At 40.1% G+C, this 20,915-nt stretch overlaps 2 protein-coding genes across 2 annotated transcripts in view; one reads left to right on the forward strand and one right to left on the reverse strand.

Moving 5' to 3' along the window:
- Window positions 1-241: 241 nt before the first annotated feature.
- On the forward strand, window positions 242-1,226 carry gcgb (glucagon b; the record flags this gene model as incomplete). The annotated part of the gene is made up of 3 exons (XM_080535487.1): window positions 242-336; window positions 445-606; window positions 1,106-1,226. The coding sequence occupies 3 exons, from the start codon at window positions 242-244 to the stop codon at window positions 1,224-1,226; spliced, it is 378 nt and encodes a 125-aa protein (XP_080391613.1).
- A 3,713-nt stretch (window positions 1,227-4,939) lies between these two features.
- Window positions 4,940-20,915, reverse strand: part of slc4a10b (solute carrier family 4 member 10b) — a gene marked incomplete at both ends in the record, with an annotated part of 40,502 nt that continues 24,526 nt past the window's right edge. Inside the window, 19 exons of the mRNA XM_080536947.1 lie at window positions 4,940-5,009; window positions 8,060-8,161; window positions 8,278-8,342; window positions 8,729-8,851; window positions 9,839-10,012; window positions 10,226-10,294; window positions 10,499-10,750; window positions 11,210-11,371; window positions 12,134-12,247; window positions 12,591-12,752; window positions 13,660-13,765; window positions 14,065-14,310; window positions 14,696-14,829; window positions 15,103-15,277; window positions 16,783-16,874; window positions 17,058-17,204; window positions 17,681-17,768; window positions 18,344-18,501; window positions 19,681-19,772. Coding sequence (XP_080393073.1) covers window positions 4,940-5,009; window positions 8,060-8,161; window positions 8,278-8,342; window positions 8,729-8,851; window positions 9,839-10,012; window positions 10,226-10,294; window positions 10,499-10,750; window positions 11,210-11,371; window positions 12,134-12,247; window positions 12,591-12,752; window positions 13,660-13,765; window positions 14,065-14,310; window positions 14,696-14,829; window positions 15,103-15,277; window positions 16,783-16,874; window positions 17,058-17,204; window positions 17,681-17,768; window positions 18,344-18,501; window positions 19,681-19,772 — 2,531 coding nt within the window. The remainder of the gene's footprint in view (window positions 5,010-8,059; window positions 8,162-8,277; window positions 8,343-8,728; window positions 8,852-9,838; window positions 10,013-10,225; window positions 10,295-10,498; window positions 10,751-11,209; window positions 11,372-12,133; window positions 12,248-12,590; window positions 12,753-13,659; window positions 13,766-14,064; window positions 14,311-14,695; window positions 14,830-15,102; window positions 15,278-16,782; window positions 16,875-17,057; window positions 17,205-17,680; window positions 17,769-18,343; window positions 18,502-19,680; window positions 19,773-20,915) is intronic.

Consider the following 20,915-nt stretch of genomic DNA (forward strand, 5'->3'; position numbering starts at 1 on the left):
CCCCTTTTTTCATAGACTCTAATCAGAGTGAACACAGGTGAGTTATACCAAAGCCACCTCACAGTTGTTAACAACTGCCTTCCATTGGAGAGTTTTAGCTCTTCAGAATGAGGGCGATATTGTCTTGTATTGAGGAGATGTTCTTGTACTGAGATGATGTTCTTGCATTGAGATGATGTTCAGGCGAAGTACTGTAAAACCTCTCTATTCTCTTTCCTGCGGCTATCTAGGAGGTCAAACAATGAAAGGCGCTCACTCTTTGGCTGGATTTCTGCTCTTGATAATTGTTCAGAGCAGCTGGCAGATCGCAGACCAGGACACAGAGGACAACTCTAGGTAATCAGCCTCCTGTATTACCCTCCTCTACTCTTTTTAAGTGTAGGATTCTACTCTCTCTGTGTCAACTAGCATCCTGTGAATGTTGAATTGTTTTTTTTGTTGCAGCGTATTGACAGAGGACTCTTTATTCAATGAGCCAAGGGAGCTTCCAAACATGAACATGAAGAGACACTCAGAGGGAACATTCTCCAACGACTACAGTAAATACCTGGAGACAAGACGAGCACAAGATTTTGTCCAGTGGTTAAAGAACACAAAGAGGAGTGGGTAAGTGTGGGTCTCTCTCCTGCTGCTTTTGTTTGTTAATGATGAATGAATGAATGAATGAATGAATGAATGAATGATTGACGAAGCAGTCATTTCCAATATGGCACAACTTAATGAATATTACTATGAATGAGTGGAATTTTAGTATTCATGCTGATATGTGAAATACGCTGAAAATATTTTTGATGATGCATTATCATCAATATCATAAAGTGATAGTCATTGCATGGTGGCGATATCAAATATGACTTCAAGTTACCTTGCATCTTCATGCTGTATTATACCATAGCTGAAGAGCAAGTAAGATGCATTTAACTGCTTATTGTATAGTAGATATCAACAATTTAAATGATGGGTAATACAAAGGACTAGAGTGCTCTTCAGTGCAGTCTCGACAATTAGTTTGGCAACCACTCAAATGAGAAGTTGTTTAGTAACCAGTCTTATAGGATGGAATTTATCATGCGTGCAGCTCGTGAATATCTCTATTCTTCTCAAGTGGCCCCAGCAAACGCCATGCAGATGGGACCTACACCAGCGACGTGAGCTCCTACCTCCAAGACCAGGCTGCTAAGGAGTTTGTTACCTGGCTGAAGACCGGGCGAGGCAGACGAGAGTAAGACTCCTCTATTCAGCCAGAGAGTCCACCCCCCCCCCGTTTCCCCTGCCGTCCGACACCCCTGCGACTCATGCAGAATGACCCTGTACCATCTCGTTTTATAACCTGTATCGTCCTTTCTCTGGTCACGCTAATAAAACCCCTGACAATTAAGATGTTCTGTGTTTCTTATTTCTTGTGTGGGATTGCTGAAATACAGTACACTCTCATGAGTACACACAGTTTAAACACTTTAAAAACTTTATTTTTATTCATATGAAGTTTTCTATGAAGAGATAAACACTTAGGGAGAGCCTTGTTTGATCAAACACTGTTTTGCTTCTGCTGTATTATATTCATTCAAATGTAAATTTGAATTAATATAATAACATCTAAAAACTGTAAACATTTCATCATTATTAATATAACTAAAAATACTATTTAGAAATATAATTTATGTGTGGCTGCTTCTAATAAATATCACTTTATGTATTGAGGTTGTTCCTAATAACAAGTCTAACTGATGTGCAATCTGTAATTCAAACAACAACAACGACGAAGAGCTGAGGGATGGAGCTGGAGAAACATAACCACTCTCAATTTCATAGAAAGAGCTATGGAAGCAAGTACTGACCATCCATCAGGATTATAGTTAACCATGTTTTGAAGCTATACAGTTTGTTTCTAACAATGGAGTAAAACAAGTTTATATTTTGGTTTGTGATGGGGTAATACAGTTAAAATCTCATGAGGCATAAGTAATATTATTATTATTATCATCAATATTATTATTATTAGGAACAATATCAATATCATTATTATTGTTGTTATTATTAATAATAATAGTAATAATAATATTACTGTTACTATTAATATTATTAGGGCTATATATCATAACACATTTAAATGTATGTACCAATGACTTATTCCCCCTTAAAATAATGTCATGTTCAAGTTAAATCCATCTATTCAGAGAGGCAGAACCCAAATCAATCAGTCTTGAGGATTGCCATGTCCTCCAGGGGGAGACTCTTTGGGATTTCATTGGGGTAATAGAATAACACAATGTGTCATTTTACCTTTCAACAAGATTTCCCAATGTAACACTGACAGCAAGGAGAGTTGAAGAAACTGATAAAAAAACAATATGTCAATCAACATTCACTTTTAGGGTTCAGTGATTGGGTCTTACTGGCATGAAAAAAATATATTCACATGAGCCAGCTAGATGTCATGCTTGAGGATGCTCTACCTCTCTGAGCTGTCAGCCAGTAGACCAAACCATCTGTTGATTAAAGACTCTAGCCCACTCATATCTATTTTTATGCTAAATCCCTAAGGGTCATATTCTGGGCATTTACCACCATAGAATGTTTGACTAATTGTCTCTCATTTGTGGGCAAGGTTATCATTATGTTTAATATGTTAGTCAAATCAATTCAAATCAAATCAAATCAATGTATTGGTCATGTTGCATACAGCTGTAAGTGATATAGTGAAATGCTTCAAGAATCTAGCTCCTCGTACAACAATCAATAAACCAACAATACAATAATAAAGAAATAATAAACCAATAAAGTAAATATTACAAATCTGCATATTTTTTTTTAAACTAATATTTACATTTTGGTTTAATAACAACCCCAGGCGTCTATGATCACTGGGAGCTGATTAACTCCAAATCAGACTTCTAAAACAGCCTGTCAGCTTACTGTAAGAAACAACTATCTGCATCAGTGATCAAGAGAGGGACATACACTAACATGTGTTCAAAAGAAATTTATTAAGTTTGACGTTTACACTTTAATAGTTAATGTACATAAACAAGATACACAATAAACAAAGGACAAAGGTATGATTTGTATTTGTATTTCCCTTACTGTACCCCTTATGGGTTTCTGCCACAAAAACTAGCTAGGTGAAATGAGTTACAGGAATTCACAATATTTCACAATAGTTTGCTGACACTCATACATTAAAACAAAATAATGTTTTTATTGTACAAAGGAAATATATAGTTTAGTCATCTTTAATACAATAAATATACTATACACTTTGACTTTGCCTTTCTAGAAAAATTGCATTTGTTTCTATCGCCATGTGCCCTTAAGCAGACACTTTCAAGTATTAGTTTCAGCGTCATCTTTAATTATTGAAGTAACAATCATTTTTGGGGACACATCACAGTGCCATGACAAAAAAAGTATGACAATGACACACAAGCATTAACTGTGCAAAGCTTGAAAATATTGATATGCGCACCTATTCCAAATAAACGCTTTTACTTTGGCAGAATGACTATTACTTGCCACTATTTCCCTCTTTCACATTGTTTCAAGATCCCGTAATACATTAAACGTAGCATTATTAAATCAGTTTTTTTTTACTAATCAAATACACATTGAAAAACGTATTACAAGAAAATATTTCTCACCATTTGGGTATGCCTTAAATAAAAGCTATTTTTCACGTAGCTCATTAATTGTGGTAATACATTTGGACAATATTGAAAGCTGGCATACATTATATGCTTAAACCCAGACAAAGTATTCCCTTTGCACCAAGAGAAGCAGATGCGTTTAATTTAATTAATAAATAAATGTTAATTAAATAAATAATAATTTATTTAATAGTACATGGTGAATTAAATTCTTCATGCATAGAGTATACTTTTTGTCAATATATAAGTTATTTAATTCTATATATTGTCATATATTCTATATATTGTCATATTACTTGCTCCCATCATCTTTAACTGCATTAACATACAAACTAGTCAAACAATTGTATCTATTTGGATAATCTTTCAATTTTAACAGTAATATGATATTAAAAAAATACAAAACATACAAAATACATACAACAAAGTTAAAAACAAAAGTAACTTGAAAATAGTTTCTTAATGTGACTGGTAAATCCTCTGACATAGACATTCCTTTACAGTAAAACTACCCCGCCTCTATCTTGCTGGTATTACTTGACATTTACACAAAGAATTTACACACAAAAAGTATTCTAAGTTTCTTTACCCAGTAAACAAATGTGTCTGCAACTGCCTGCCTCTTCAGCAGGCAAGCTACCCAGTAAACAAAGAGTCCAAAAGACGTCCTCAGGGAAGGCGGAATGAGGGTTCAGATGACGTCTTTCTAGGACGTCCAGGTGACGTCTTTCTACGACGTCCAGATGACGTCTTTAGGACGTCTTATGGACAACAGAAGACGATTCTGTAGCACATAACACGTCCTAAAGACGTCATCTGGACATCCTAGACAGACGTCATCTGATCCCACATTCCGGCTTCCCTGAGGACGTCTTTTGGACTCTTTGTTTACTGGGTAGCTTGCCTGCTGAAGAGGCAGGCAGTTGCAGACACATCAACTAAATACTGTTTAACACTTTTGAACACATAGATTTACAAGACAAAAACCTATAGGAATGGAAAAAACTGTAGCACACAATATTGGATGGTTTAAAAACACAGTGGAGGGGGGTAAACGTCAGAGTCTAGTCTCGTTGTCTAAGCCCTTCTGCTTCTTCCACTTCTTCCTCTTTGCAGTCGCTTCATTAGATAGGTTGTGGGTAACAAAATGAGGTGTTAGAACAATCCAGCATTTATGCGGACATAGCTATACCTATCAGGTGTCCGGATCCAAATCCACATTCTAAATCTACCATCACCTCATGTCTAAGTTGGGAGTGGTTCTACAGTACATCAACTGTGTGCACTGATAGGCTTTACTCAGGAGCATGGTAATCCACTCCAATTGAATCCAAGGCATTGTGTGTTCCAGACAGCTGAGAGGTACTGCATGATAGGGATCAGAACAATAGAGGGGTCATGATCTCCGACAATTACATGGAAAGGCAGTTGTTTTAACAGACGGAAATTAAAATGAATACCTCTCTAGCTGTTCCACTGTATGCCAGTGTACAACTGGTGCTTGGTTTGGAACTGTCTTTCACTGCAATTGCCGAAGTACAGAAGGATGGTAGGATGGTGCATGCTAACAGAGGCTGATTGATAGCAGTAGCAGCATGCACAGAAGGCACCTATGCAGAGTACATCTTTGCTGTTTCAGTTATCCCACTTAAGACTGAGCACATGTTAATTGTTCACTGCCTGTTATGTGACAGCAGCTGGTGAAAGAGGGAACAAGTCGGCAACCGACCAAATGTTCAGACTTTTATTCTGAAAAATGTATAAAACAAAAATCAATGTTGTTGAAAATCAATGACACACTCGCTAGTCAAGCCAAAATATTGCAATGCAATGGATTCGGTGAGTGATAGTGTTGTAGAATAGTGGGGATTACTCACCAAATTCATTGCATTGCAATGCTTTGGCTTGAATAGCGAGTGTGTCATTGATTTTCAATAACGTTGAAATGTATTTACATTTTTCAGAATAAAAGTCCAAACATTTTGATTGGTTGCCAACTTGTTCCCGCTTTCACCATCTGTTGTCACATATTCTAGGTTGATACTCCAAGCAGTGAGTAGGTAATTGACTTACAAGAGTGGGTTGACCCTCATCAATACTGTAAGAGAGTATATATGTGACACGGTATGGTCATTTGGGAAGTAAGTCGGCAACCAATCAAAATGGACGGAAATACGTTGTTGAAAATCACAACACAAACTCGCTAGTCAAGCCAAAATACTGCAATGCAATGGATTCGGTGAGTAATCCCCACTGCTAACTCGTTAACTATAACACTACTTTACATTGTAATCAGGCTCACAAAACAAGCTGTGTTAGTTGACTTGACTAGCGATGTGTCCTTGATTTTCAACAACGAAAATGTTGAACAACGAACAAGAAATGTATTTACATTTTTCAAAAGAAAAGCCTATTAAATCGGCTGCCGACTTTCGGACCAATTGACCAGACTGTGTCACATAGCTGCATTTACACCGCAGGTAGTAATGCCTAGTTCCGACTTAGTGCCTATATCAGATTTTTTTGAACGCCTGCTACTTTTTAAAATGACCCATATCCGATACCTGTGCTTACACTCGTAACACTTGAAACAACCCACGAAAACGAAAGTAAACAGACTGCCGGCACCTGCAATTGACGCAAACACAATAGAAATTGTAATCCCTTTTATATATATATATATATATATATATATATATATATATATATATATATATATATAATATAAAGCCATTGCTTTCCGAAGTATGTTTAGAGGTCCGCAAAATATTGCACACATTTTAAGGCGGAGAAGAAAGAGGACTGCGAAGACCATGGTATTTTGTATGCCTGGTTAGATCGCAGTCGAAATGACACATATCCGATTCGTATCTGATTGAGGCCGTATGAGATTGAGGCCTGAATCGGATCTGAGAATATCAGATTCAATGTGTTTTTTTACTGGTTACACTTACATGTTACATATCCGATCTGTGCCACGTGTGAGCCTCACTTCTACCAGGCGGTGTAAACACAGTAGGCCTATGTTTATCTTTGCTTAACATTGGCAATCCTCAAAGTTCCATAGAGCTGTGTTCTCTCAACGGACATGAACTCAGCTGAGTAGAAGAGTAGAGATTTTGTAGAATGCAAAAGCAGCATTGAAATGCAAATGTGCATATCATTTCAACCCAAATAGTCAACTGAAAAATAATATCCAGCCGATCCAGCTCTGCCTCATATCATGCAGAGATAAACGTAAAATTATTAATTCCAAAAAGTGAAGGTGACCAAAGCTGGGTACGGATGACCAAACAAGGACACAGGAGTAGGTTCTTACCTTTGGGGGATCAGCATCTAAGGGGGAATAAGGAAGCTTATGATAGAGATGGGATGGAGAGAGATCTAGTCAAGACAACTTATCAGCTCTACAATGGAGGAATAATACTTCTGTACAGGTTTACAAGGCTGAAAGTGTTGTCCACATACTGATATCAACAAATCTGAATACTACTTCTGAGAACTCACGGTTTGCTAGGGTAAAATTTGGTAGCACACTGATACCAAATGTTGCCTGGTGGTTTGTTTCAATGAATCCCCCAAAAACTAAACAGGAAGTCATATAGTAGGCTCATTGTGTTTTTGCAATTTTACCCTGTAAGTAAGTAAATACTTACATGGCAATGTGCTATTACAAAAACGTGCAACCAAAATATATCTTATGATGTCCCAGTTAACTTACATTATGGACTGAATCTTAACTTGAGATTTGCTCAAGTAACTTATATGTTCCCATAAATCGTGTCTCACATGTCAGTGAGATAAATGCACATTACAAACACATATTGTCACCCTCTTAAAATAATGGCTTAAGTCATATTTTCAAGTTTTGAGAAAAACGGAATAAACTGAACCAAATATAGAATATGATATTTAGGCAAAAACATAATGTTCCTCAAAAGTGACTTACGGCATTATTTTAAGGTGACAATATCTCCAAGTAGGATCCAACAATATTCATCCACAAACTGACAAATGCAAAGGTTAGCATGATGACATTAACAACAAAGTATTTTAAATTTCATATGCAGTAATTGATGGTAACATTTTACACCACTGTTGCTATTAGACGTGTGTAGTAATGCTCGGATTACTCTAGCACCAGTGCTTTATTAACGTAGTTACATAGTACTAAAGTAATCGATTACTCAAAGTACAAATTAGTACCAATAGTACCATTGTATGAATGACTTACCAATCACTTCATTGCTTTGTAAAAACAGATGTATACTTTACTTGCTAATAGAGTAATTGCAGCATTAATACACATGTACATTGTACAGGCTAGGTAGAGAGCACCACAATGAAAAGTGTTACCAAACTGACACTGAACTCGTTTTGAATAAACATTCAAACATTCTGAGGCAACTCAATACCTTTTTGAGTCTAGTTCTTGTTTGGAGTTGTCTGCATTCCACATGTTTCCAAAAGACGATTTGGACATTTCATCTGTAATGTCGACATTGGAAGGGTCACTCCTAAACAAACAAGACATGAAGATAACAACAAACGTACCATGTTACTAAATAATACGCTAATCAACTTTCAGCAGTCATCGGTTTCCTCATTATATGGGTTATAATTGAGAACTTACTTTTGATATCCCTCTAATTGCACTTGCACTACTCCCTCTTCCTCTTCCAAAATGCTCTGCTCCTCCTGATAAAAGCAATAGCCAATAGAAATGTGTTAAACATAAATGGTAAATGGACTGCACTTATTTAGCACAATGGCCTCTCATTCACCCACTCACACACACATTCACACACCAATGGCGGGAAGCTACCATGCATGGTGCCGGCCTGCTCATCGGGAGCAATTTGGGGTTCAGTGTCTTGCCCAAGGACACCTCGACATGTGGCCAGGCAGGGATTTAACCGCCGAACCACCGACCTTGCGATCATTAGACGCCGACTCTACCTCCTGAGCCACAGCCGCCCAGCACAGTGGAATATACTGTATAAAGGTTGGGTGCCAAACCCAATTTTAGCTGCCTATTTGACAACTGCATACAATAACTGCTTATATCTGCTTATGAACATTACCTCTTCATCAAGATCCTCAAGTTTCTTCTTCTTACTCTCTGGCATGAGATCATCCAGCCAGCTCATCTCTCGCTTGGTGAAGACTAAATCCATCAGCTTCCTAATGAAGACCAGAGCCAATACCTGCAAGGAATACAATCTACATTACATAACCCTGACTATTATCGTGTAGGCTAATACTGTTTATGTTGTTACGTTGATGTGTTGTGATGTTGCTACTGTGCTGTTTGTGGGTCATAATGCCTTCTTGTTGTTATCTGTACAATGGGTTTCCACATATACTCACTGAACACTTTAGTAGGAACCCCTGTGTACACCTTCTCATTCATTCAGGTGGTGTAATGGTGTGGGGAATGTTTTCTTGGCACACATTGGGCCCGTTAATACCAATCAATCATCACTTGAATGCCACAGCCTATTAGACTATTGTTGCTGACCATGTGCATCCCTTCATGACCACAATGTACCCATCTTCTAATGGCTATTTCCAGCATGATAATGCACCATATCACAAAACAAAAGTAAAACTGGTTTCCTGAACATGAAAACGAGTTCAGTGTTCTTCAGTGGCCTTCTCAGTCACTGGATCTGAGTCCAATAGAACACCTTTAGGATGTGGTAGAATGGGAGTTTCACCACTTAAAGAATCTGCAGGAATTGCGTGATGCAATCATGTTATCATGGAATGTTTCCAACATCTTGTGGAATCAATGCCATGAAGAATTGAGGCTGTTTTGAGAGCAAAGGGGAGGCCCTACCCAATATTAGTATAGTGTTCCTAATCAAGTGTTCAGTAAGTGTATCTATCCATCTATTTCTCTATCTGCATCATCAGCCCTCTACAATGTACAGTGCACAATACTCAAAAACGATTTGCTCATATACCTGTGTAGTAACACTGCAATTACTCTAGACACAACATCGTAGTAACAGGCATTAAGGTGACTTACTGTAAAGTGCATATTGTACAATATGTTATGGTGAATACTCTCAATGTCTTCTACCGACTAAAGCTTTGCAGCCTGATTGGTTAGTTAGTCGTCATGTGAGGGGGCCCACGGCCAGACGAATCTCCTGAGAGAAGAGAGAGAGGAGGGGGGCTGTGCGCACCATCATGGGGAAGACGATGGCAGCCTTTGAGGTCTTGATAACCCACAGCATGACCAGACAGGTGAGCTGGATGATGGTGAACAGGTGCACCTTCCTCAGAGGGACGTGCCGCAGGTAGATGAAGTCTGGCTGGTGCTTGGTTGGCATGCCGAAGAGCTTCAGACGGTCAAATAACTGGACAAAGTAAAGTAAAGTGTCTTTGAGGTATTTTGAAAAGTGCTGTACAAATAAAAAGTATTATTATTATAATTATTATTATTATTATTATTGTTATTATGTATTTATTGTTTTATTATCAAGTGTTACATCACAACCTCAGGAGTGTATAGTAAGCCAGGCAACAGAATAAAGGGTTGCATTTCAACCTTGCTGGGTGTTATCTCTTACCTGTATGCCTCTGAGAGAGGATGCTCCCATGTAAAGGAATACTCCATACAACACAGGCATGGGAATGAACTGAAAGAGGAAGAACAATATGAAACAGGCATACAGTACATACCCACCATCATATCAAATACAAAGACAGTATACAGATTCATCCATTTTGATGCCGAACAATCCTCTGTCATTATTAATAATGTCAGTAAAACTGTGTATGTAAAAACCTTAACTACAATGCATAATAGATCACAGTTTGTCCTGTTGAGAGAGCTATCAGACCTTGAGCACAGAGGTCATGAACACAGAGCAGCCCATAAGGATGAAGATCATGAGGCCAGTGAAACGCTGCTCCCTGATTCCCAGGAACTTGGGCTGCTCCCCGGGGGCCGAGCACTCCGACTCCAGCTTCAGACTGTTGACGTGGGAGATGGAGAGGACCGTGGCGGCCACGAACCACGGCAGGCCCATGATGGAGCACACTCCCAGCATCACCCCCACCACAAACAGGTCCAGGTGGTACCCACAGCCTTTCTATGAGGAGGAGACCAATACTTTATGATTAAGAAATTAAGAAAGAAACGTATTCTTTTTATTCTTTTATTCTTAATGATGTGTAAAAACAAAAGTGACAATATCCACATTCTAATCTAAATCTAAATGACCAGTACTGTAGAACTCTTTATATAATGCATCATAAATCAACATTAGTTTATATTTATATATTTTTATTTTATTTATATGTTTTTCAGGACATTTCTGCTTTTATTGGGATAGAGACAGTAGAGATGGACAGGAGGGATGGGTGAGAGAGAGGGGGGGATGACATGCAGGATAGGTCGATAGCCAGAATCAAACCAGATAGTCTGAGATTACACGGCATGCGCCTTAGTGAGCTACACCACCCAGGCTCCCCGGAGTAATTGAATTGAACAGAGATCATTCAGGCTATGGTGAACCAAATGTTTCCAAGAAGCTCAGCCTCATCTGTACCTTCAGTTTGTGCTCCTTCCTGTTAATGATGACAGCTGTGATCTGCTGGTCCATGAAGATGAGGATGGTGCAGAGCAGAGCAGGGACAGCCGATATGACGGCTGTCCACCATGGGTTGGTGCCCAGTGGGCTGATATACCAGCCACGGTCATCTCTGGTGGGCTGTAAGGACAGTGGGTATTGGTGATTATTGCATATAATATATCATATATGCCATTTAGTTGACGCTTTTATGAAAAAGCGACTTACATTGCAATGAGTTGTAATGGAGTTTTTCATCTTATAAATGTTTTAACATTGTATGTATTGTATGTATTCATTTTGTATTCATTTTCACACAGAATGTGACAGTATGTTTCCATGGGGTGAGTTCCCGTGGGATTGTTGTGGGCCTGGCTGTCCTGTTTATGAACACAGAGCTGTTTGGGCCTTGTGTTCGTGAACGGTGAGTGCGGACTCGTTGTCAGTCCCACGGGAACTTACTTCATCAGCGGACTCGTTATCAATGTTATGACTTTGTTGACAATATCAAATGTACTATGTGAGAGTTTGGTGTCAGTCTTTGAAAGCTTCCCATTGAGAAGTTGAAGCTCGAGCTGTAAAAGATAATTTTCTTTAATAAATATTATACCTAGATTTAAAGCAAGTTCCTATCTTGAGTCTCGTTTATAATCCACGACAGTGTGCAGACATTTTTCAGTATATATGGTCCCAGTGGGAATCGAACCCACAACCTAAGCATTGTTAGCACTAGGCTCTACCAACTGAGCTACAGAGGACCACAGCAGTGTCCAATTGTGGGATGATCTGTTATATGGGCCCATATATACAGAAACATGTATGCACTCACTGCAATGTAAGTGTCTTTGGATAATTATTGTTATTATTATTATTGTATTATATAAGTTTTGTAGCCTAACTTACCTTAAAAACACTGGGGACCTGAAGTTTTGGAGATGGGATCCCTAAGGCATAGTCCACCAGAAGCATAGTGAGGATGGTGATGAAGACGGCAAAGTCACTGATGATAGATCTCACCTGAGCAAGAGAGGAAGGCATGTCAACACTGTGCACAGGAATCACCTTCCTTTGTTCAACACCAATAGTCATTCAATAGCCTAAAACCTTTGAGCTGTTTCATTTTTTCACAATTACGATTCCTTTGCGTTCCAGTTTCCACTGACAGCATTGTACTTTGGTGCGCGATAATTACACAGTACCCACATATGACCACTAGAGTGCCCCATTGCTCCATGCGATTAAACTTCAGTTCGTTCTTGTAGTATGACTGCAGTTTTACCTAGACACATATAATATAACGGACACAAACCAGTGGGATTGTGGCTTACTTTTTTCTACCAAGAAGTTGAGTGTGCCTTACTTTGGTGGGGAAGTAGCGGCTGAACTTAAACTCCTTGAGGAAAGCCGACATTAAGACTGTAGCGAAGAAGAGAAGGACGGACCAGAAGCAGACGTCTGGAATGTAGGGTCCATGAGGTCCACAGGCGCTGCCCACGAACTCCCCTCGCTTCTCTATGCAGTCCTGCAACAACAGATAGAGGAGAGGGTTTGGCCTACCATACTGACAGCTAAGTCAAGCATCCTCACATGATTATTACACACACACACATACATCACCTTGTATGTACCACCTCCTCACCCACCAGTGCATCCATGGAACTGCCCCCCCCTACCTCAAGGAACTCCTCCATACCCCTCAGACCTCCTCACGCACCCTCCGTTCTACTGGCACCAACCTCCTCAAGACCCCCAGGACCAAGCTCCGCACGATGGGAGATCGGGCCTTCTGCTCGGCTGCTCCCAGGCTGTGGAATGCTCTCCCTGACCACCTAAGGGCACCACAGTCTGTGGATGCTTTTAAACGGGGCCTTAAAACCCACCTTTTTAATAGAGCCTTTTTTTTTGCCTTTTAATTGAATGTTTTTTGCTTTATCTTACTGTGTTGTAGCACTCTGAGATTTTATATGTAAAGTGCTTTTATAAATAAAATGCATTATTATTATTATTATTATTATTATTATTATTATTATTATCAGCAAGAAGGAGTTAAAAATAAACATTATGTATAGAAAAAAAGAAGCAATAAGCATTCACAGGGTGAAAAGCTAAATGATATAGACTAAAAAGACTATTGTTGTCTAACTAAATACAGATCATATTCACTGTGACAGAGGGATTAATACTGTGTAACAACTACTAGTTTCAACAGACTTTAAATTAGGGCCAGAGAGGTTACGAACCAGAGGTTTAAAAAAAAGTTCAATGAAAACTAAAAAAATGTGCTTTTATGGTGATGGCATGGGTAATCCAGAGTAATCCTGCCCACATGTCCTTAATCTTCTCTGTTGGGCCCGCTCCATCTGGGAGAGCGTGCCACTGAACCTCAATCTGCTTGGTTGGGCTCTATAGTGTGAATTAGTGCTATTTACCTTGACCTCAAGGGCCTCCCAGTAGATCTCTGAGGCGGTGATGTTTTTGAGCTCCCAGTGCTTCAGGGTGGCGTTGCTCGGATCCGGAGGTTCAACACATGAACATCTGTGGAAGGACAACAACAACACCTGGTTCCAAATCTTAATTGGAGTCTTCATTTACATGTATTCCTTTAGGTAGACTCCTTAAAAGCTCTCAAAATCATCCACTCGTCTTTGCTATTCAAATAATAATGGGACTAAAATAACCCAGTGGCAGTTACTGTTGTTAATACCCAACCCATCTGTTTATTCAGTGAAAACTTAGGGCTTCATTGTGGGTGGGAAGCAAGCGAGAGATTTATGGAGTGCACCGTTAAGCTGAGTTCATTCTTAACCCTAATAGGAATACAACAGCAGACGTACGAGTACTGTGTGAGTTTGTCGAGGTTGTTGTGCATGTTGATGGGGTAGTGTTCCCCCAGGTGGATGAGCTTCTCCAAGGCCTCGTAGATGAAGATGATGCAGATGAGCGAGGCGAAGGCCTCCTCTGTGAAGCGGGTGATGTAGCAGACCAGTGAGCTGGCGTCTGTGGCCACTAGCAACAGACAATAGAACGCCGTCCACAGCCCGATACAGGTTCTCAAGTTGAGGTAGGACAGACCATACTCTCTGAGGAGAGAGGAGAACACACACACACACGTAAACAGCCCTGTAGCGTCGCCCATCTCATACATGACATTAATGATCGCAGATTTCTACTCCATGTCTATCTGGTTCATCAGACGCCTAACCCATTATCACAACGTGAGTTAATACTCAGTATAGAACATTGACTGATCCATGTAGTGTTAATACAGCACTCCGGTCATTCTATTTAAATTACTGTTCCGACTGCTACTGTTTCCCATCGGACAGCTATGAGAGATTATCAGAGATACATTATGTACAATATACGGAAATGGGCTGGGCTGAGTGCCCAACGGCCTACTTATTCATTGAGAAGGTTAAACCTGGAGGGCTTATAGAGCTATATACTGTAGTAACAAAGACTTACTTGCAGAATTTGAACAATATCTTCTCAAACACCAGCACAGGCCCGGTGCTGCCCAGTATGGTGAGTGGCTGCCCCGCGAACAGGGAATAGGCTATTCCTGTCATGGAGGCGCCAAACAGCGATTCAATTGCACTCTGAGAGAAAGGAAGAAAGACAAATATGTATGAGAAGAAAAGGGAATTCAAATAAAGTTCTATCACTGGTCATGTTGGGTGTATGGGGTAGGTAGGCTATGTAGAAGCCACTTGTAGAGGTAAATGACAGTTGGATAGGTAACACTCATTACAACAACAACAACAACAACAACAACAACAACAACAACAAAACATTCAAATCCTTTACGTATGTTGGCAATATACTGTAGTTTTCATCAGATGGGTGTGTATTGGACAGGGATGGTGTCTTACTATGCGTCCCTCTGTTGCTTCCCCCAGCAGACCGCCGAACGTGATGACAGGCGACATGCATGCACAGTAGAGAAAGAGGAAGGAGGCCAAGCACTGCAGGCTGAGTCCGTCTGTGTAGTCTGACAGGTAGTGGGGCATCTTGCGCTTGATGTCAAAGAAAAGACCACCACAGAATCTGGAGATAGAAAGACAAAGAGAGACTTCAGAGTTTATCTCCTGGGGTGATCATCTATCCCCACCAAAGCCCACTTTCAAATCAGACATATATAAACCTCCCATAATCAACTGACCTAAAGATACATTACAGAACCTTTTCCACTAATTAAACACTAAGCAACAGACTCATATTCAACTACACAGCAACTCAGTACAACATTAACTGAAGTTAGTGTTATTATCTGACAGTTAAGAGATTGTAGGGTTGTGTTTTGTTCAACAGAACCTTGTTGTGGTCGTACTCTCCTCACCCTACTTAATCAGTCTATACAGAGAAGCACAGACACTCATGAGGCTGGCGTAGCATGAGGTCATGGCCCTGTGGCAGACGAACCGACCAGGCACTCAGGAGCACACTGCAGAGCCGCAGGTTGCTATGGTAACCGACTTCTACACTTACTGCAAACTGTCACCTGGGTGACTAACGTGATAATACTGGCCTCTTTCTGTCCATATAGCTAGCAGCCTAAGATCTGTATTTGTTTATAAGTTTATTGTACAAGTTATACATTTGTATCTGTAATGTCAAGGAACCAAAGTCTAATGAGGTTACTGTCGTATACTCAAGTACTTGTATAATGTATAACTTGTACAATAAACGTATAAACAAATACAGATCTTAGGCTGCTAGCTATATATATATATCATTAAATAAATAAAGAATAAGACAAGAGACAATAGAGTAGTATAATAATAGAAATAATACTTTTTAAAAATGATATATATATATAAATGGCATAAGTATAGCCCTGAGGTAGCAGTAGATAACAGCAGGTAGCAGTAGAATAAGGTGCCAATGTGCGTGGGATGTGTTTAACGATGTAGATAGTGAGTGGTGTGTGTGAGGTGCTGTGTGTGTGTGAGTCCTGCTGTAATGAGTGTGCATATGTGTGTGTGTGTGTGTGTGTGTGTGTATGTTTGCATGTCTGTGTTGTTTGTGTACGCACCACTGCATTGATTCAAGTCAATCACTTTTAGCTAACTCCATAGGTCTGCTTACAGCCAGAATATGTATTTAAAATACAAATGACACATGAGCATAAGGCATAAGATACACAATATCCGTGAGGATGAGATGAAGTCAGATATACTTCACTGTAAAACCGTAGGCCTATTATGCATTATGCTGTGCTGTGTACTTATGAACGTAGGTATACATCAGGATGAAGTGGATGAGAGATATGATACAGTATGCACAGGCGGGTTATGCGTGCGGGTGCGTATGTAACAGTCCCCCGTCCTTAGTAGCCTTCGTTCATAAGCCTGTTTGTGAAGCACTTACAATTAGTGAAGCACCTACAGTACGGATGTGGAACAGCAAATATGGCCTTTCAAATCATGTTCATCTCGAAAACATACAATATCTAAATGTATCTATCTTTATTTCCTCTCCTCAACCACATCCACCATCAGTGCTGTTCACCTTCTTCTATCCACTCTGATGCTCTGTGCCTTCTCACCTACCTCCCTGTACGGTTCAGCTCTGGGCCTCCATGGCCTTCATGCTCCTCTTCCTCCCCTGCCTCCGCAGACCCGCTAGCCATCTTCCTCTTCTCCTGTTTCACAAACAACACACAAACAACTTGTACTTCTAACACCAAAATGATTCCTTTTTATCAAATTGAAAGACACTGCTGTGATTCATAGCTCCACTGAGGACTGTATCAACAGAGCAGAGAGAACACAGACTGGAGAGTGGTGGCTTGCCAACAGAAAGCAAGAGAGGTGGCCAAACTCACCTGAGACGGTACATTTTTGGGTGGCTCTATTCGTATGGAAGGGTCCCACTCCCCTGGTGGCAGCACTGTCACTTGGTCAAGGAACTCGTCGATCCCAGCAATGAGATCATTGCGGTCCTTCGCTTTGTACGCGACATCATGGAAAACCTGGCAATGAAACAAACACAGTCTCCAACTGACAAGTTCATTCAGTCATCCACCATGGTCACGAGCAAATATCAATATAGTTTCATTAGCTAAATAAAGACCAACTACAATACAGAATGTTTTCCCATGTGTTCCATTTTCCAAAAAGTCATAGTGGCAGATCTGAGTGACTGAGGAGTTGGAAAAAAGTGTTAACTACTCAACAGGTGTGTGCATGTCATTAGAGTCCTGAGTCGTGTTGAACGCTAGGAATTATTTACTGGCTGTGAAATAATGTAAGCTGCCTGTCTGTGCTCAATGAAGTGTGGAACATCTGATGATGAAGTTTGGCTTGACATTCACTTGCAGATTTGGCTCAATTTCCCCCCAAAACAAACAGAATTTCCAAAGCAAAGTGTCAAGTCTCTTAACAACCATGACAGCAAAGTGTCTTAAGAACCATGACAGCATGTTGATTCATTGTGAGGTTCTCCTACCTCATCTGTCATGAGTGTTGCGATGGATCTGCCAATCTCGTGGTACTGCGGCCCTTTACCCAGAGGGCCAAGTAGGATGAACAAGAACCTTGCAGGGAAAGACACAATTAGGGGATTTTGTAAAACTGTCATGTCTGGATCTCTGTTTGTTGCTTTCTATTATATGGATGTAATAGTTATAATGGGATGTAACAATAAACTTAGCTAGCTATTATATTATGTTCCATTCCATTCTAATCTATTGCATAATATTCTAAACTACAGTAAGCCACAGAAAACATTGCTAGGAGGCATAGACATAGGTGTTGATATAGGTAGGTAAATGGTGTTACTATGGTGATTTTATTGTATTGATTATTATGTTTAGGTAGATTTTTTTGTATTGGTATGAATTACCATTTCTCTGTATTAGCTCTGCGATTTTATTGTATTGATTATTGTGTTACAGTTGATGTTGTCCTTTTGTATTCTGTCTATGTGAATCTAACTGCAAAACTAATTTCCCCTAGCGGAAAATAAAGAAACCTTGAACCTTACTAACCTAGTGGTGATAGGGACCTCAGCCAGGCCGTTCTAATCTATTCTTTAACTACAGTAAGCCAAAGTAAACATTGCTAGGAGGGATTGATTGAATTCCAATGATAGACCTATGGTGTTACTAACCTGGTGGTGATGGGGACCTCAGCCAGGCCATTCAACATGACGGCAGGGGAGAGACGAACAAACGCCACCAGCGGTCTGTCCAGGAACTCCAGCTCTCCCACCAGGACGTTGGACGCTTCTGCACCCGGAGGAATCTTCTTCATGAAATGGAGGTCTATCTACACAGACACAGGAATAGAACCACATACTATATTCATCTAGAAGAAGATTGTTAATCCAGAAGAAGATTGTTCATCTAAAAGGAGATTTAGATGACTTTAGATTAAAAGGAAATTCTAAGGCTCTGAAACCCTAAAAAAAACGCACTATTGATCTGCACAGAAAACCTGGGACGTAACTGTTTGACCTGATACATCCTGTGACGAAACTGACCTTGAACTGATATTGGTACTGATATACTGATAAACTGATATTACTTAGATTGGACAAGTGGATTATATGTGGATCATAACATATACCTCTGTAACACATGTACAGTGTTATTATGCAATATTTTTAGAGATTAGAATCAACAGCCACATGTGGTAATCAGCAGTTATATAATCATTCTAAAGGCTGTGAACTGTGTTTGCTCCTGCAGCGCAGTGGCACATCCATCCAGGCCTAGGCCTAGGCCTAGCTGCTCGCTGCTAACGGCTAACTAACTAATCCTATCTGTATTCTGCTCCAGTCTGGTGTGGAGCTGCATTGCGTCAAATGGGAGAGGAGAGCTGTAGCTTAGAGAGGAAACTGAGGGGGCATCAGAGTCCCAGCTATGGACAGGATGCTGCTGAACATTGATAGAGTAAGGATATGTTTCTCTGTATGGTGAAGCATCACAGCCCATAAACAGAATATAACAAATTGTTAGGCATTGTCCTTTTATAATTATGTAATAAATATAAAATAAACCTCATTAGACAGTTCAAATACTAGAACAAAAAGGATTCAGATTACAGACTAAACGTTCTGGTTCTCGGATGTTGCTGTAAGTTTGATTTGCTGTTGTGCTGTTGTAATTTAGAGTTAATGGCAGTTGAATGACATACTTGTTTCACTATACTGACCATGGTTTAAATTCTAATCCACTAATAGACGTTTTCCATATAATATCAAACCAATCCCGCCAGATTGGATGTAATGCAACCTCAAACAAAATAGCCTACCACTTGTTTATCTTAAAAAACGATTTAAAACAGCAGTTTTGAAGTGAATTCATTAAACAGATTATCTTTTTGCCATTGCCTACTGCCTACTGTAAACCACTACAAATCAAAACAGCAGGGGTTGGTGTGTTGAGTGCAACCCATAAGAGTGTTGCACAGCAGTGTGCCAGTAGTCTGTTCAGAGTACTGTACCTTACTGAAGTCCACAGCACTGTTCTCTCTGCTGACGTCAGCTTTGCCCTCTACAGGGGTGGGCAGCTGAGACTGGGGGGAGATCGTCTGACCTGGATCACACAGACAGTAGAGGGAAAGGTCAATCAATGGCCTTTTGACCCCGCTGGACCAGCTCACCTCTATGGCTTCCCAATAGTGTAATAAAAGCTAATGGTGATAAATCACAGTGTCGCCAGTAGCTCCTCTCAAGGATGAGGTATCTAATACTATATCACCCACAAAGACCAAGGGGTGGACTGGACTGACTTCATCTGTGATTTATCAGACATTGGCAGAGTGCTGTTTTAGTGCACATCCCCGGAGAGAAGAAAGAACAAAAGCGTGAGGGTGGGTGGGTGGGTGGGTGGGAGGAGGATGGAGCATGGACGACATGGATGGCCTGGTGAGGGTGGATGAAGCATTGATCCTTAGGAGTTCAGCACTGTTTCTTCTCACAAGAGGACTGACTGATGCAAACACACGAAATTAACCCCAAACTGCCCAAAATAGAGCTGAAAGAAATCTATAGGTTCATATTCAATTCATATATCAAGGGCACAGATAGATACAAATTTCCGTGTTTGATCCGTTCACAAGCGAAGCGAGTGTGTACACTATCAGTCGCTAATAGTTGCATTAAAAAACAAAGAGAATTAGGAGAATTAAAGCATGCCTTGCAGAGCTGAATTTCTACTCCAAATTCCACATGGTGTGAGAGGGCACTTGTCTATGAGCAGTTTACTGTAGTAGCTGCGCCCCATGAAGAAACACAACATCAACAACCCCTTTAGACGAATGCAGTGAGTAGGAGGGTGCCTCCACTCCCACGCCATCAGTGTTGTTTATTAGTCATGCACTCTCTCCACTACTGCTTTTAATTTTTTGGGCTTTTGGAAAAGCTCTCTACTGGAATGAATGTCCAGGCGACACACCACTCCGAATTTAATTATAGAGGAGAATTATTGACTAAAAGGGTTCTGGGTGTTCTTCATGTGTCTAAATTGGCATACATGTGGAATACTGGCAAAATTGCTTCCGAAACATAATTCCTGTAAAAGGTGATGGATATTCTCAATGAGGTACTGTATATTGTAATTTGTATGGAACTACTGTATTCAATTATTAGTGAACACTATTGTATACTTTCTTAATGAGGAAAACGTATTATGTACCTCGCCCCACTGCCATCCGGGCGTAGGTACAGAACGCTACGG

The sequence above is a fragment of the Nansenia antarctica genome, assembly GCF_963989245.1.
Source record: "Nansenia antarctica genome assembly, chromosome: 7".
Classification (NCBI taxonomy): Eukaryota; Metazoa; Chordata; class Actinopteri; order Argentiniformes; family Microstomatidae; genus Nansenia; species Nansenia antarctica.